Raw genomic sequence first — 14,583 nt, forward strand, 5'->3', positions numbered from 1 at the left:
TGCACAACCTAGGCCTTAGGTTATAATGTAGTAATCGAAAACCTATGAAAACACAGTGAACATCAAAACACAGTGAAGCATTGAATACCAGGGCAGTTTGACAGCAGGCTGGAAGAGCCTTGTCATACAGCTAGGATCTTGGATCTAGGTGTACCTCTGTGAGCTTGATCTTTTAAGTCAGGATTCCTTGCCTCTCAGTATTCCATGGCAGTGAAGGGGATTTTTCAGGCCCTTCACTGTGTGCTCTGTAACAGAGAGGACACTTTGCATGCTGCAAATGGTATCTGGGTCGTGATTTTAATCTGGAGTGTTTTTTATGTCCCTCCTAGTACTTGGCCACATGGCACTGATTATCAGAAGATTCATGAGGAAGTTATATACAGGGTTGCGGGGGGGGGGGATATTCACACACAGATATACATCCCTACATCTTTGTTTTTGTGCAATAGAACAGATAATCCTAGAAATAATAGAAAATAGGGCTGGAAGGGAGGTTCAGAGGCCATCTTGTCCATTTCCTGCTCCATGGCAGGATGAGCTATGCCTAAGGCATTCCTGACAGACCTGTCCTTTAAATTTTCCAGTAATAGAGAATCCACCACCTCCCTAGAAATCCTAGCATGCTTAGTGGGAACTTTAGGGAATAATTTCTTGTTTTTTCTTGGCATAGTTCACCCTAAAGTTGACTTTCTCCTGACATCTTCCCTTCTCTATCCACTGCCGTTGCAACACTGTCCTGCTGACTGTGGTTATTGTTTTTAGGTCCAACCAGTCTCCTGTGACAATGATGAGGATAGGAGCATTACTAGAGTGGATGAAGGGCTAGACGAGTTCTTCACCAAGAAGTTGATCCAAGAGGAATTGCCGTAAGTACAAAACAGGTTAATTCAGGCTCATGAATATTACCTGAATATGAACCAAGGATATGTGAACAGGGTGACTCTCCTCAGGGTAAAATGACCTTGCATGGTTTCCAATTCAGACTACAGGGTTACAGTTACTCCTAGTAACTAAGATTCATTATGTTTCTCTACCTTTCTTCACTCAGGAATCTCAAAGCACTTGACGAACCTTCATAAAACCCAACACCCTTATGCAGTGGGTCAGATATGTGATTCATGCATCACAGAAATAGTCATTTCTGGGGTGGAACATAACTGCTGTTGTGTACAGCAGTGCTACATGGCAGTTTTTAGGACAGTGGGTAAAACAGAATTGGAGCCAGATCCTCAGCGGGTATAAATGTGCATGTATCCATTGATCTAAAACAATTAATACTGGCTGAAGATCTAGCCTACATGGTCCCATTCAAACTACCAGGGTTGGGATTGAGGATGGCAGGATGTAATTGCCTACACTGGGACTACACGTAGACATGGGGGCCTATACCCCCATGCTGAGCAAAGAGAGCAGTGGAATTTTATAGGACCACAGCTTGGTAGGTTCTAGGCTTGGGGTCTGATTCCAAAGATGGAAATGAAAACATGAAGGAAGGTTGGTCAGCACAGCAGTGTTCTTGGCTTCTAATTCTGTACTGACTGTGCAGGGGATGTGTCATCTAATGCGGTCAGTGCAGAACTGGAAGCCAAGAGACCCTGGATTCTAACCCTGGAAAAAAGCATTAGCTGGGCACATGGTCTTGGACAAATTGCCTCCATGTTTCTGTTTCCGTATTTGCAGGAACAGGAAAGACTACTAGGTCAGTCCTTTGTAGGTAGGAAGTGATGTGTCAGTGCTGAGCACGTATCCTCCGACTTATAAAACAGGCAGCAGGAGCTGTGCAAGGCCTGGCTCATTGTGGCTTGCAAACAAAGCTCTGCAGTGCCTGGGCTCCTCAGTGCGGGAAAAGGAAAAAGGAGCCCATGGGCATAATCCTGCTTCACTTGGACAACCAAAGTGCAGCTTGAAACTAACTCTGAGTGACCTGACTATTGTGTGGGACCAATTCTATTACCCCTCTGGCTGTGTTGATGCCCCCATTATAGGAAGAAAGAGATGCCTGTGCATCTCTGGAGGGTGATTATATTCCCATAATGGGGGCACTTATGTGCCCAGAGAGGGGGCAATGGAATCGCAGCTACACAAGAATCAGGTGATTCAGTTAGCCTCAAGCTGCCCTTTGGTGATCCACTGGGTGAAATGGGATTCTGCCCCATGTTTCCCTGCTTTTCACATCCTTTCCTTCCTCTTTCATATACTTCTCTAGTCTTTGTTCCCCTCTTTTCACTGGTCCTGTAATTCTGTTGGGAAGCACCTTTCTCTTTGCCCAGGGTTTTCATCCCTGCTTATTTTTATTTCCCTGCAGTTGGTCACTTCTGATTTCCCTTGATTTGCTGATATTGGTTGGAGTGACACCTGTCCTCTTCTCTCCTCTCTTGCAAAATCTGACCTGTTCCTCCCTGCCACAGCTCTGCTCTGCATGTCTGCACTGAACCCCCCAGACTTCCCAGAAGGCTGGCCATCCAATGCACAGCCCATCTCTCTCATGAGAACAAGAGCCAAAACCCACATCTGAATACGGCTGTCCAGGGACATTAACCAGTGCATAGTTGACTTCTAAAATAAAAGTCATGCTTTGTCATATAAAATAAAATACTCATAGGCCCAGGCCCCAGGAACACAGTACCTCTCTGCTCCCATGGGCTCTGTGTTACTGAATGGAATTCATCTGGCAGGGCTGGGGGAATCTTAAATGTCCAGGCTATTCTAGAGCACCAGTTGAGCAGAGCATGCTGCATAGCAGCACAAAGAGCACCCTGTAAGGATTGTCAGTCATTAGCACCATATTTTGAGTGTCAAGGTATCCTGCCTGCAGGGAAGCAGGTGGCATTTTCACACAGGCAGCTTTTATTCTCTACTCCCAGGCTGATTTAAAGAGATAGGGGAGCCAGCTTCTCAGTGTGGGTTGCATTGTCCCCACAATGCTCTTAGACCATATAACCCTGAAGGGAAATGCCCAACATGCCATTTGTGTGTGGTATCTTGGGAACATCCTCCCCATGTTCTTGACTAGGTCTTTAGAATATCCAATGAGGACTCTGCCTCTGAGCATCTGTCCCAGAACAAGAAGAGACATGACACGGGAGGGGCAGACAAAAGTGACAATTTTTACCTGATCTGGCTCCTGAAAGCGCTCTATAGATGTGACCTAACACAAATGCATGGCTGCAGAGAGCTTTAATAGTGCCCAGTCCCACGACAATCTGAAACCTCATTACATGAGTTTTCAGATGAAGGCACTCCAAAGCAAAGTGCCTTCAGTAATTTGTGTCAGTGTGTGCGCCTGGAGCAGAGCTGGGATGATGCAGCCCAGTCCTACTCCCAGCATTGTCTTCAGAATGGGAGGAGGGGGAAGGGAGTGGCGGGAGTTTGGTCTGGGGTTTTTTCAGCCAGTGCTGGAGGGTGGGGCAGGTGGATTGGAGACCCCCTCAAGGTGGGGGAGGAGGCTCCAATCCACCGACCCCCACCTTCCAGTGCCAACTGGGCAACCCCCAGAACAAGCTCCCTCTGCTCCCTTTCCCCCCTCCCATTCTGAAGATAGTGCCAAAGGCTTGAAGTGGGGAAGGGGTAAGGCTGGCAGAGAGTAGCTGCAGACTCATAGCTGCTCTAAACTGAAGCTAGATCTCCCTCAACCACTGGGACCCAACAGTGAATACCTGTTAGGTCTGGGGGATTGCGGTAACTCATGGTGCTTCCTGTGAAGTGCCATGAGTTACAGAAAGAGAGCTGCACTTCTGTCTGTGCCTTGGGGTTTTAACCTGCACCATGCTGCCTCAGCCACTGAAAGCTCTTGGCTCTGTACATCACTCAACTGTGAAGGCCATGATGTAAAGCTGCCCTAAGTCAGCCTGTAGCACCCATGAGTGTTTGTGCATGTAAGACCTGTGCCCCCTGTGGAAAGGCAGCCAGGCATGCATGTTTCTGTATTGGCCCTGGCAATAAAGAAAGAAAGCTGGCTTTGTTCCAGGATCAGTAATCCCAGCCTCAGGGCAGGCAGAGCTAAGTCCCCACCATTCCTTGTGGTGTGATTATTCTGTGACAAATTCTTCCTCTTCGTGGTTATGCAATGCCTTCATTTACTTAGATTATTTAATTTCTGCCTATTACTTTGGGGCTAGAATCTTTGGCAGTGAGCAGGAGGCTTCCTCAGCTGCACCCAGGTATGACTGACTGACTGGTGAGTGATGAAGCCATCCAGAGCTGTTCTGGGAGAGGCCCGGGCAGCACTAGCATAGGTGTTGTGGGCAGGAATCCTCTTTGGCCCAGGGAATGCTGGCATCTCAGCCACCCAGGGCTGACCTTGCTGACTGCCTGTTTCAGGGCTGCATTAATCCAGCCTCTTGTGGCACTAAGAATGGGGCTGTGCCTCTGAAAATGAGACTCCCAGTATGGAGATGGTAATTAGCATAAGAAAGTCTGCAATAAATCTCCCAGGGGAGGGATCCCTCTACACCAGCCCTCTTCTCCCAGTCCTTCCTAATAACCCACTGTCCTGTTGTCTGGAAGGTAGCCCATCCTTGTACTGGACAGCATGCTTGTGAGCTAGGACTGGAGTTGCTGCCCTGAACACAAGCAGCTGTGCTCAGCAATGCTGCCTTGCCCATTGATCTTCCCACTTTTAGTGGTCAGTACTTTTAAGCCGACAAAACAGCCAGCAGGTGAGCAGAGCAGGGGCTCCCTTTGTCCCAACCTCTGAGCCAGGATTCATGACCCACTGTCTTCTGAGGGGTGTGATTGGTTCCCTTTTCCTATCCCTTCACTGTAGAGAGAATGGGCAGACTCCCTCAGGCTACAGACAGGCAGCAGAACATCTGAGAGCCTGCCACAACTCTCAGGACTGTGAGGCATCAGGAGTACAGTAGCCCCAATTCCAGCTTTCATTTCATATCTCCAGTCTGCAATTGCACTAACTCTTTCTGGACTTCTCTTATCACAGCCGAGCTGCACTGGAAATCTGCCCAGATTCAGCTCCTCTCACGTCCTCTGGCTCCCGGACCTTCAAGAAGAAAATAGGAAACTTCTTTGCATTCAAGAAGCCCAAGTCCACCAGGGTCTCCAAGTGTGAGAAGGAACCTGAGGGGAGCCCAGTGGCAGCCAAAGGCAGGAAGTCTATGCTGAGTGACATTTTAAGGTCTTCGAGTAAGGCAGGGGAAGCTGCCAAGCCCCTGAGCAAATCTGAAGAGGGTGGGTTGGCCGTGGAGCCCAGAGCTGATACAGAACACAGCCAGACCCCTGATGCTGCCCGCAGGATCAGGCCCAAGTATTCCAGAGAAGGCAAATCACAGTCACTCATACTCCTATCTGGGGAGGATGAGGAGGTGCTAGGAGTGAAACATGAAAAGGTAACTCCCCTACCCTCTAAGCCCCAGAGAACCCATGCTCCTGGAAATCACTGCCCAGTGCTGTTGTGTCATTAGTATATTGACTGTGGCATTTCAGGCCCTACTCCTCCCTGCACAGGGCAGGAGTGGATCCAAGTGTAGCTGGATGACTGATTCCCTGAAGCCCTGGGGACCAGGGGCCCTTGGACCATGCTGTGTGAGAGCAGCAGCTGGGGACATTTTTTGAGTCCCCAAAGCAGGTAAGGCAACTCCTTTCCCATCTGTGCTCAGCAGCACCTTCCCTCCCATTCCATCTCTCTTTCTACTTATGTCTCTGGGTGCAGGAAGGGGACATTCACCTGCCACTGTCCTCAGCTGACCCAGGAACAAGAGGAGCCCCAGAGCTGCTGCCGCCCTGCTCTAGCTAGGGCTCTGGGAAGCGACTGCAGGGAAACCAGGCTCAGCTGGAGACGCAGGCAGTGGTGGCAGTGGGCAGGTTCTCCACCCAGCTCAATCCCCCTGGGTGTTCCCCACCAGCCTGGGGTACTGCTCCCTGGGATACTGCTACCTTAGAGGAGGGGAAACCTGCCCGCTACCACCACTGTCCCCAGCTGAACCCAGCTTCCTGTGCAGCCACTTCCCACAGTCCCAGCTGCAGTGGGGCAGGAGTGACTGTGACAGTGGCCCCTTCCTGTGCCCCGAGGCCTAAGTAAAAAGGGTGAGGGGAGTGAGTGCTGAGAGCAGTGAGGGGAAGGGAGAGATTCTTACCTGATTCAGGGACTTACAAAGTCCATGGCATGGTCTATTCAACCCAGTGTTGCGGGGAGAGGGGCTAGGAGGGGAAGGATACAGCCACCCCAGCTGCTGCTTTCACATTCCCCTTTTCAAAATCCTGATTCACCTCTGGCAGGGGGATTTGGCCCCTGGCTTTTGGCAGGCACATTGCTGAAGTAACTCTGTGATAGAGAGCAGAAATATGGAGATGGCCTTTGCTTGAGATTTATCTCTTGTGGTAGAGAGGAGACAGACCTGGACTAGACAAGGAAGGTAAAGGGCTTGCTTCATTAAGCTGGTTCTCCCTGGCTCTCTCTCTCTGACTGTCCCACCTCTGCAGCCTAAAGTAGCTACACAGGGGCAAGTGTGGTCCCATGCCCACTGATGTCATTGGAGAGACTCCCATTACTTTCAGGAGTGATGGATCAGGGGCAGGTAGATGGATGGTGAGGGATGAGGCTGTGATGAATCAGCCCTGGCTTGGCTTAGATGTTCATGGAAAGGGCTGCTGCCTTTCACCACAGACAGAATCTGTTACGTGCATGCATGAAGGACATGAGCACAGGTGGAGATGTGATGCTCTCTTGCTTCTTGATGTCTGTAAAACAGTTGGGAGGTTTGGGTGATGCCAACCAGCCCAGATGCAGCTGAGCCCCAGTGTAGTCCTCACTTTGTCTCAGCTGGTAAGGTATAACAGGATGAGAGGGAGACCAAGGGGAGTCCCATGGCAGCCAGTAGTACTGACTTGGGTATACTCCCAGTGTTGAGGCTGGACTGGGGAATTGCAGGCAAACACAGCCAGAAAATGAGCTAATCACTGGGCTTGCAGGTTGTATCAGAGAGGAGTGATATTGACTGTAAATCTGCTGCTGGTTGGGGAGGGAGGGGAGATATCCAGAGAGGCACAGGCACCAACAGTGTGGCCAAGGAGACATGTAAAATCCATGCCTGGAGACAGCTTCCTCTGGCATCATGGGATTTGTCTCTTGGCAGCATGCCTCAGACTAGGTAGGATAAAGTAAGGGACAATACTTGCTTAGGTACCTGAGGTGAGACCCTTGCCCTCTTCCCTCCCTTTTCAATGGGTAAAAGGTGCAGAGTAGTACAGAAGGGGCCCTAAAAGTCCCAAGTTTGGCTAAGGGAGGATTCTTGGATTCAGGCACTGTGAAAAACAGCCAACCATGATGGCAGCCAGCATGGGGGGGCTTGGGGACATATCACAAGGGGCAAGGGCAGGGTAAAAGGGGTGTGTTAGGGTGAGGACACAGCACTGTGGAGATTCCAACATTGCAGAAGCCCAAGGGGCAGCTCATGAGGGGCATCATAACTTAGCCAGACCCCCACAGCGTTTGAGTGACACCAGGGTCTGTAGAATGGCCTACAGTTGGGATGGCACAAACATGGTTTATAGCTGTGGGCTACAGACATTGTGCTTTGCCTCTGAGAGAGAATGCAGAATCTTACCCTAGCATCCCATTACCTAGAGCAATGGGTCTCTAGCCCCACCAGTTTGCACGCTACTCTGTCATTCTCAGCCATGAGAACCAGCTTTGCTCTGTTTGTCCTCAGAAAAGGCACTTTGAGAAGAGCGATGGAGAGATCCCCAACTCCTTTGAGCAGCGAGTCCATGTCATGCTCCACCGCATTGGGGTCACCAAGGTTCTGTCCTCTGAGGGCAAGAAGAAGCAGGTGAGCTAAGCCTCTGTGTTTTTCCAAGTCCCACATCGCCATTGCCACCTGCAGCTCTGGTTGGGGCTGTGACAACATTTGCAGTACGACACAAACCATCCCACAGAATGGCATGGCCCAGAACTGAGCATGGTTTCCCCCTCCCAAACCTCTTTGCTAAACTCAGTCACATGGTCTCAGAGGAAAATGAAGCCTCCTAGTAAGTGATAGTCCCACAATTAGAAACCCAACTGCATTCCAGCTGACAGTGAAGTAAAATCCAAGTGGAGCAGGCTTACCAACTGTTCATAATAACCTGGTTAATGTGCATGTATGCCATTGCCCTGTCCTGGCTGGAATTGGAACAAAACCTGTGCAGGGGCCTGATGCTGCTAATGTTGATTCTGCTTTAGCTGAGGTAGTAGAGAAGAAGGAGCATTCTGTTGCTGTGAAATGGTCATTCATTTGCTTTTGTTTGTTCCCTCCTTGGTAACTTCCTTTTGCCCGCTAATAACAAGTGAAAGTGAATGAGCATAGAGATTGGGGAGGAAACATGCCTGATAATTTGTGCCAGTAGCATGTTTACTTCAACAGCTGGCAAAATAATAGAGTGACTCATTCTGGCATCTGACCATACTCTTTCTCAGATCACCCCTTTAAATTAACAGTAAGTCTTCTGTTATGCATTCTGTTCTAGTCTGACATGTATTACCCAATTCAGATAACTGTGTGTTTAGAGGCAGGAGTTGCTCCATAGTCCACTCTTTGCCTGTGGAGCTGTAGGGTGTTATAGAGTGAAGTGGTCTACCAGATTGAAAGAGGATGGCTGTTGGGACCATAATGCAGAAAACTGGGATAGTTAAAGTGTTTGCTATGGATGGGCAACTAGTAACTGGAAACTAGTCTGTAAAATTCATGAGTTGTAGCCTCTGGTGGGCAAGCTAATAGCGGCTTGGGCACTTTATTTGGAGATTTGAGAAATGGTTTGTTTTAATATGGCCACCCTGATTTTCAGTAATTGTTTCTCATTGCTCATGCACAAGGAACCATGTTTGCAGGCAACTGTAGACACTAATGGTAGACATATAGCTACTGTGAACATCTGCAGCTTGTTGTGGGCACAGATTAAGAGGCCTGGTTGAGTTATGCTCCTATGAAAATTTGCAATGCCATGTAACAGTATGGGCAAAGATAGAGCTGATCTATAGGTTTGCTTTGAAAGGCTGAAGTGTTTGAGGCCAAGAATGGAAATCAGTGTAAAAGAGTGGGTGTCTTTGGAAAGGAAATGCACACCTAACAGTGCTACAGCACCCTTAAAAGGATCTTGCAGCACCCAAAGGTGCCTGGTTTAGGTACACAGAAACCTTCAAGTTTTTTTGCTGGGGAAAGGTGACATTATCCTGAGTTAATGTGAGAAGCAGATGATGGGGATGCTTTGTGGCAGCTGCTGCAGAACACAAGGGGCAGGGAGCAGCAGGGTAATTTCTCTCTCCTCTACTTTAGCATGCTCTGGTGCTGGTAGTGGAGCATCTCTGAAAGCTGACAGGTGTTGGATCCCCTATTCCCATTAGTGTATCTCCAGAACATAGATGCTTTGAGGGAAATGTGCAGCCCTTCTATAGAGATAATTACTTTTCCCCTGAGACCTAGTTATTTGTTTTCACTAGGATAGTCCTCTCTCCTGGAGCATTAATATTGTTCTTGTGTCTACAGGCCCTCATCACCAGGGATCTGGGTTTTCCAATTGCTGCGGAAAAATGCGGATTTTCTCCTTAATGGAGAAAAACGCAGATTTTCTCTTTTAAAGGAGAAAATCATGGATTTTCCCCTTTAAAGGAGAAAAACACGGTAAGTGGTGGGTTTCCCTTTGCACGCTGGCCAAGTTCCATTGAGGAGTGAGGACTCCCCAGCAGGGCTGGTGGCAGCCTGTGGCTTGGAAGCGAGGGGCAACAAACAGTATGTGCTGAGCAGCCCTGCTCTTGCCCTACAAAGCAGCAGTGTGGAACAGCTGCAGCTGGGCCTATGTTCTGGTGAGCGAAGCGGGTAGGGGGAGCTCTGATTTTTCCATGATAAAAACCCCAAATCAAACACCAAAATGTATAGGTATTTAGAATTTATTTTATTATAATGATTGAGGCACTGGTAGGCTTCCAAATTGCTTAAAAATGGTAAATATATCAATAAAACATTGTGTTCAACTGATACCTATATATATAATGGCATTTCATTTTAATTGAGGAAAAACACAGATTTGGGGGGGTTTAATAAGAGAATTTGTGTTTTTATCAGGGATTTTGCAATTTTTAAACAGAAGAAAACAGGATCCCTGCTCATCACAATGGCATGGCTCTCCTGTAACTAATGGATTTGGGCTTGAGAGGATAAGCAGCCCATTTGTGGTCCCAAGAGAACGTGTCCTAGAAGTTAAGAGTTACAAAAGACGTATGACGTCATTCAATCCATCACACAACCCATATATGTGCTCCAGGGCTTTATACTGCCTAGTTTTAAATGATGCACATGATGGAGTTTCCCTCTCTTCCAATCTCTCTGTTTTCCTTTGCTGCCTTTCATGGTATTGCTTTTTTGCAGCACCTCATTAGACCACCCCCAATGACTCCTCTGCCATCTTGGGGCCAGATTCATAGCCCACACTCATTGATGGAGGGCATCCCATTAATATCACCAGGCTTTGGACCAAGACCTTTGTGTAGAAGTTTTTGCAGTTTGCGTGGCCTCTCCCTCATCAACATGGTATTCAGCAAATTTATTTAGAAGCTTGGTTGTTTAACCTGCCTCATAGGTTGCACTTTCCTATCCCTTTCTAGCTGCTTTACCTCTTTGAGCTTCCCTGTCTCTGTGATGGAGAACCTAGAAGTGCACTCAGTATTCTCAGTGGAGACAAACCTGTGCCACATACAAAAGAGCTGTTGCCTTGCAGTTCCTGGATGGTAATGTGTCTGCACTGACATTTGATGCTACTATACTCGCATTGTAAGCCCTTAACTAATTTGTTGCCCCTTTTCTCTTAACTGTTTTGCAGGCTGTGACTTGCCTGCCTCTTTATGTGCTAGCCTGTTCTTCCCAATGTAGAAAGAACTACATTTTTCTGACTGAGGCTAACTATTTCTTGTCCATGAAGTCCAGGGTACCAAGGTTCACATCCTCTTCAAGTTTAGCATGGATGTCAGGCATAAATAATATGCTGGATTCTCATGGCAGTTGTTTATTTTGAGCCTTTTTGTTCTTCTTTGGGCACCTTCTTGCACTGAGCAGTCTCTTTTTTTCAGTTCCAAGACCTTGGGGAAGGTTCTCCAAGCCACTGTGAAGTCATTTTTAAAGTAAACTTTCACAAGGCTGTGTAACAAATGCATTATGAAAGCCCAGTTATCTCTGCTGCATTCCCTTCAAACAGCATGGGTCTGATCCACTGACAGAAATAGTGTATGTGGTCAGCACCTGTCAGGATTGGGTTCTCTAAATCATACTCTGTGTAACAGTTCCTTAAACAAATGCATGTTCCTAGCAGTTCCCTTTCCTTGAGAGAGCTGCTCAGACAATCTGTTCCAAGCAATCTCTGTTTTTACATGTCATCCTTTAGGGAGTTGATTTTCCAGCCAGTGGCTGTTCTCATGGCTCATTAACCTCACAGGTATTTACAAATTCTTCCCTTAGTAGCTAAGTAAAAGCTCTGCTCTGTCCTTGCCTGCCTACTTTAAGGCAAGCCCTGCTATTTCTGAGTCTGGATGATCTGTAAATTTGAGCCCCATCACCTCTTATCGCACAGGTAGCTCCACTTCTTCCATGTGCAGCCCCAGTGCTGCTCACCTTGTGACAAACATCTTGCCCTGGCCTGTCACTGGAGAGCTCTAATGAACAGCCAGTTCCATTTTCAAAGCCTACCACAGCTTCAGCAGGAAATGCTGAGATGTTACACTGCAGTTCGGCCAACCGTGAGTGTGATCTCTTTCCACAGAGGCATTTGCTCTCTGCCTCTATGCTGTCCTCTGCTGTGATTCCAAGTTGGAGAAATTCCAACATGATTTCCAGTGTTCTGCTCATTGCCCCATGGTCATCTTTGCCCTCTGTGGATGTCCTGTTTAGAGATATAAAGGATTCCCCTTCTTTGCACCTGAGGATCCCTGGCACTGGCAATTGGTTAATGGTCAAAATTCCATCCCACACCCCGAGAAAGCAAATCCTTTTACCCACTCTGTTTCCTAGATTATACAGCCACTGTTCGAGGGGCCTTTCTTGGGTCCTCATGATGCCAAAATATCCACTGGACAATAGAAAAAAGGACATTCAAGGAAAGACGCTTCTGAAGTAGTGAGCATGGAGATAATTATTTTTATTCTTAGTCAGTGGCAAGTTCTCCTAATATGGTTTCTGTTTTGGACCAATTGGAGATATGATCTCATTGGCTGGAGACTTCCAAAGCACCCAAGTAAGTTAGGAGCACAGTGACACTGACTTTCAGTGGCACATAAGCTTCTAAGATTCAAGTCTTTCTTTCGTGAAGAACGTGTGCAAATTTTCTCCACACAGGCATTCATTTAATCAAGGGTAATAGGCTTGGGGGGAGAGAGCCTCACAAGAATTAGCTAGTATAAAGTCTTCTTTGATATCTATATCAATCACACTGTGCAGATTACTCAAGGTCTTGTCTTACCAAAAGCTGTAGTTAACATAGTCTTGTGCTGTAAGTGGAGAGTGTCTGTGGAATGGAATGGTGAAGGAGAGAGTGCTTGAGAACTCTTGCTTTTTTGCAGGAAAGGCCAACAGTGTCCCTAAGGAACAGTCAGGGTTGTATGTCAGGACATATCTGTGGGAGAATCCCTGAGACCATGAGAGGACATGGAGCCCTGAAAAACCTGCTTAATTTTGCCTGTTCCATTTTGTCTCCATTGCTCCCAGAGGCAATAGGAAAGGGCCTCCTGGGTCCTATCCAAGCCAGTTCTCTGGGTTGGGCAGTCTAATTTAAACGACCCAGTGAATGTTGTTCCCGCCCATCTACAGGGAGACTACTGCAACCATTGGGGATCATCATTGCATTCAACTTCACCTGATCTTTGCCTGATTCTTCCATGTAGTTAGCATGCGGGTAGCTCCAGAACCAGTCCTTTCTGCTTCTTTGTGCCTTGGGGTGAGGAGGTTCTCCATGGGATTGGTTTTCTTTCTGTTTGTTTTTTTGCAGAATAAAGATGGTGAGATCAAGAAGGCTGGTTCAGATGGTAAGTAACATCCGATCCCCTGGCTCCTTCACTGAGCAGCAGTCTCCATCTGAGCAGTCATGTTCCAAGCCAAGGCTGTGGAATTCCAAGACAGCAGTCAAGAGCATGTAACTTATATCCTTGGATGTAGCTGACATTTGCTTCTGGGGAGACGTCCCAGCAGTTCCCCCTGTTGCAGCCCCAAGCACAGCTTACCTGGGGGTGGCACCAGCAGGTGGGAAGGCCACCATAGCCAGGGCACTTCCAGGCTTCTGGTGTTTTAAGCTCTATGTTGGGTAGATCCATTTTGAGCAGTCAGACAACTTGGTGTTTATCGGTGGCTGCTTGAACCTTCTCCAAACTAGCACCACTCCTGGTGGAGCTGTATAAGCAAGAATCGCAAAAGGACATATTTGAAAAGTACAAGGTAGTAGAACCAGGCACTAAAACTCCTTGGGGTCAGGCAGAGGCTGCATCTGTGTACATTTCACTGTGCATATGGCTGCTTTCTGTGCTGGGGAGAGACTGTGCCAGGACAGGCAGGCTTCTGTGAATGGAACTAAAGACTGCACAGCCAGGCACTGGTGTGTCTAGGACATGCCACCAGAACCTCTTGCTTCACATCCCCGGAGTTCCTGAGGCTGCTGCCATTGTAGGGATTCTGCTCCCAGTTGCTCTGATGTGAACCCACCTTGGGATTACAGACAAGCTCTCCAATCCTGGGCAATAGCTCAGATCAGGCTAGATGCAGAGATGATTCTTTTAGGGTCCAAGGCTTGCAGTCCCAACCTCCCTATGTGCAGCCCTGCTAGATTTGCCTCCACAGTTCTGTGTAAACTAAATCTCTAGCTGGAGCCAGGAGGGAATCTCCCTTCTGAGTACCATTCAACAGGCCTGAGCCATTCCTGGGGTGGGGCTTCAACTTTCTGGAGCAACCGCTGTGGATAAATGCTGAGATAATAATAGATAAATAATAGGCCATGGCTCTGGCCCTATATGGCAGGACTCATACCGAGTTCTGTCTCTGGCACAGTCAGTGGCAGAATTTATACTGACTGCACGTGGAGCTCAGATTTCCCCATCTTCTCCAATGTGAATAATGAAATGCTGCCTTTTGAGGCCTCTTTACATGTTTCCTTCAGGGGTGTGCTACAAGGGGTTTTATGGAACAATATTATTACCAGCTCTAGTCTTCATGTGGCAGGAAAACCACTGAGTGAGCTTCTCTGGCTCTGATTAGGGAGATCAGACTAAATAATCACAATTGCCTTTCTGGCTCCATCATCTAAGAAAGTAGTGAGATTAATGGTGCAACCCAGCTGGCTCTGGTGTAGCCGTATAGTGTGTTACCCAATCCCTTGCGCAATGCCTCTCTGGGACATTGATGCCTCTTGTCAGAGGGAATCACATTGCTATGGACCAGGAATGTATTAGGTTAATTAAAATGATTAATGAGCAGATGTCCTTTAGCAGACATTTTAAAGCAGACAGATAGCTTCACCCTTTTAATGATAATGTATGAATAAAATGACAAAATTCAAAAGCCCTGTATCCAGCAAGTTAGGTGATTTCTAGTGTGGTCAGGTGACATGTAGACATTAGAGTAA

The 14,583-nt window shown here is 47.7% G+C and overlaps 1 protein-coding gene across 1 annotated transcript in view; it reads left to right on the top strand.

Annotated features, from left to right (window-relative positions):
• The window catches only part of CARMIL2 (capping protein regulator and myosin 1 linker 2), a 124,555-nt gene that overhangs the window by 91,466 nt on the left and 18,506 nt on the right, over positions 1–14,583 (top strand). The window contains exons 32-35 of the mRNA XM_014523007.2: positions 763–866; positions 4,937–5,342; positions 7,665–7,784; positions 12,961–12,997. Coding sequence (XP_014378493.2) covers positions 763–866; positions 4,937–5,342; positions 7,665–7,784; positions 12,961–12,997 — 667 coding nt within the window. The remainder of the gene's footprint in view (positions 1–762; positions 867–4,936; positions 5,343–7,664; positions 7,785–12,960; positions 12,998–14,583) is intronic.

The sequence above is a fragment of the Alligator sinensis genome, unplaced genomic scaffold (assembly GCF_000455745.1).
Source record: "Alligator sinensis unplaced genomic scaffold, ASM45574v1 scaffold260_1, whole genome shotgun sequence".
Lineage (NCBI taxonomy): Eukaryota > Metazoa > Chordata > Crocodylia > Alligatoridae > Alligator > Alligator sinensis.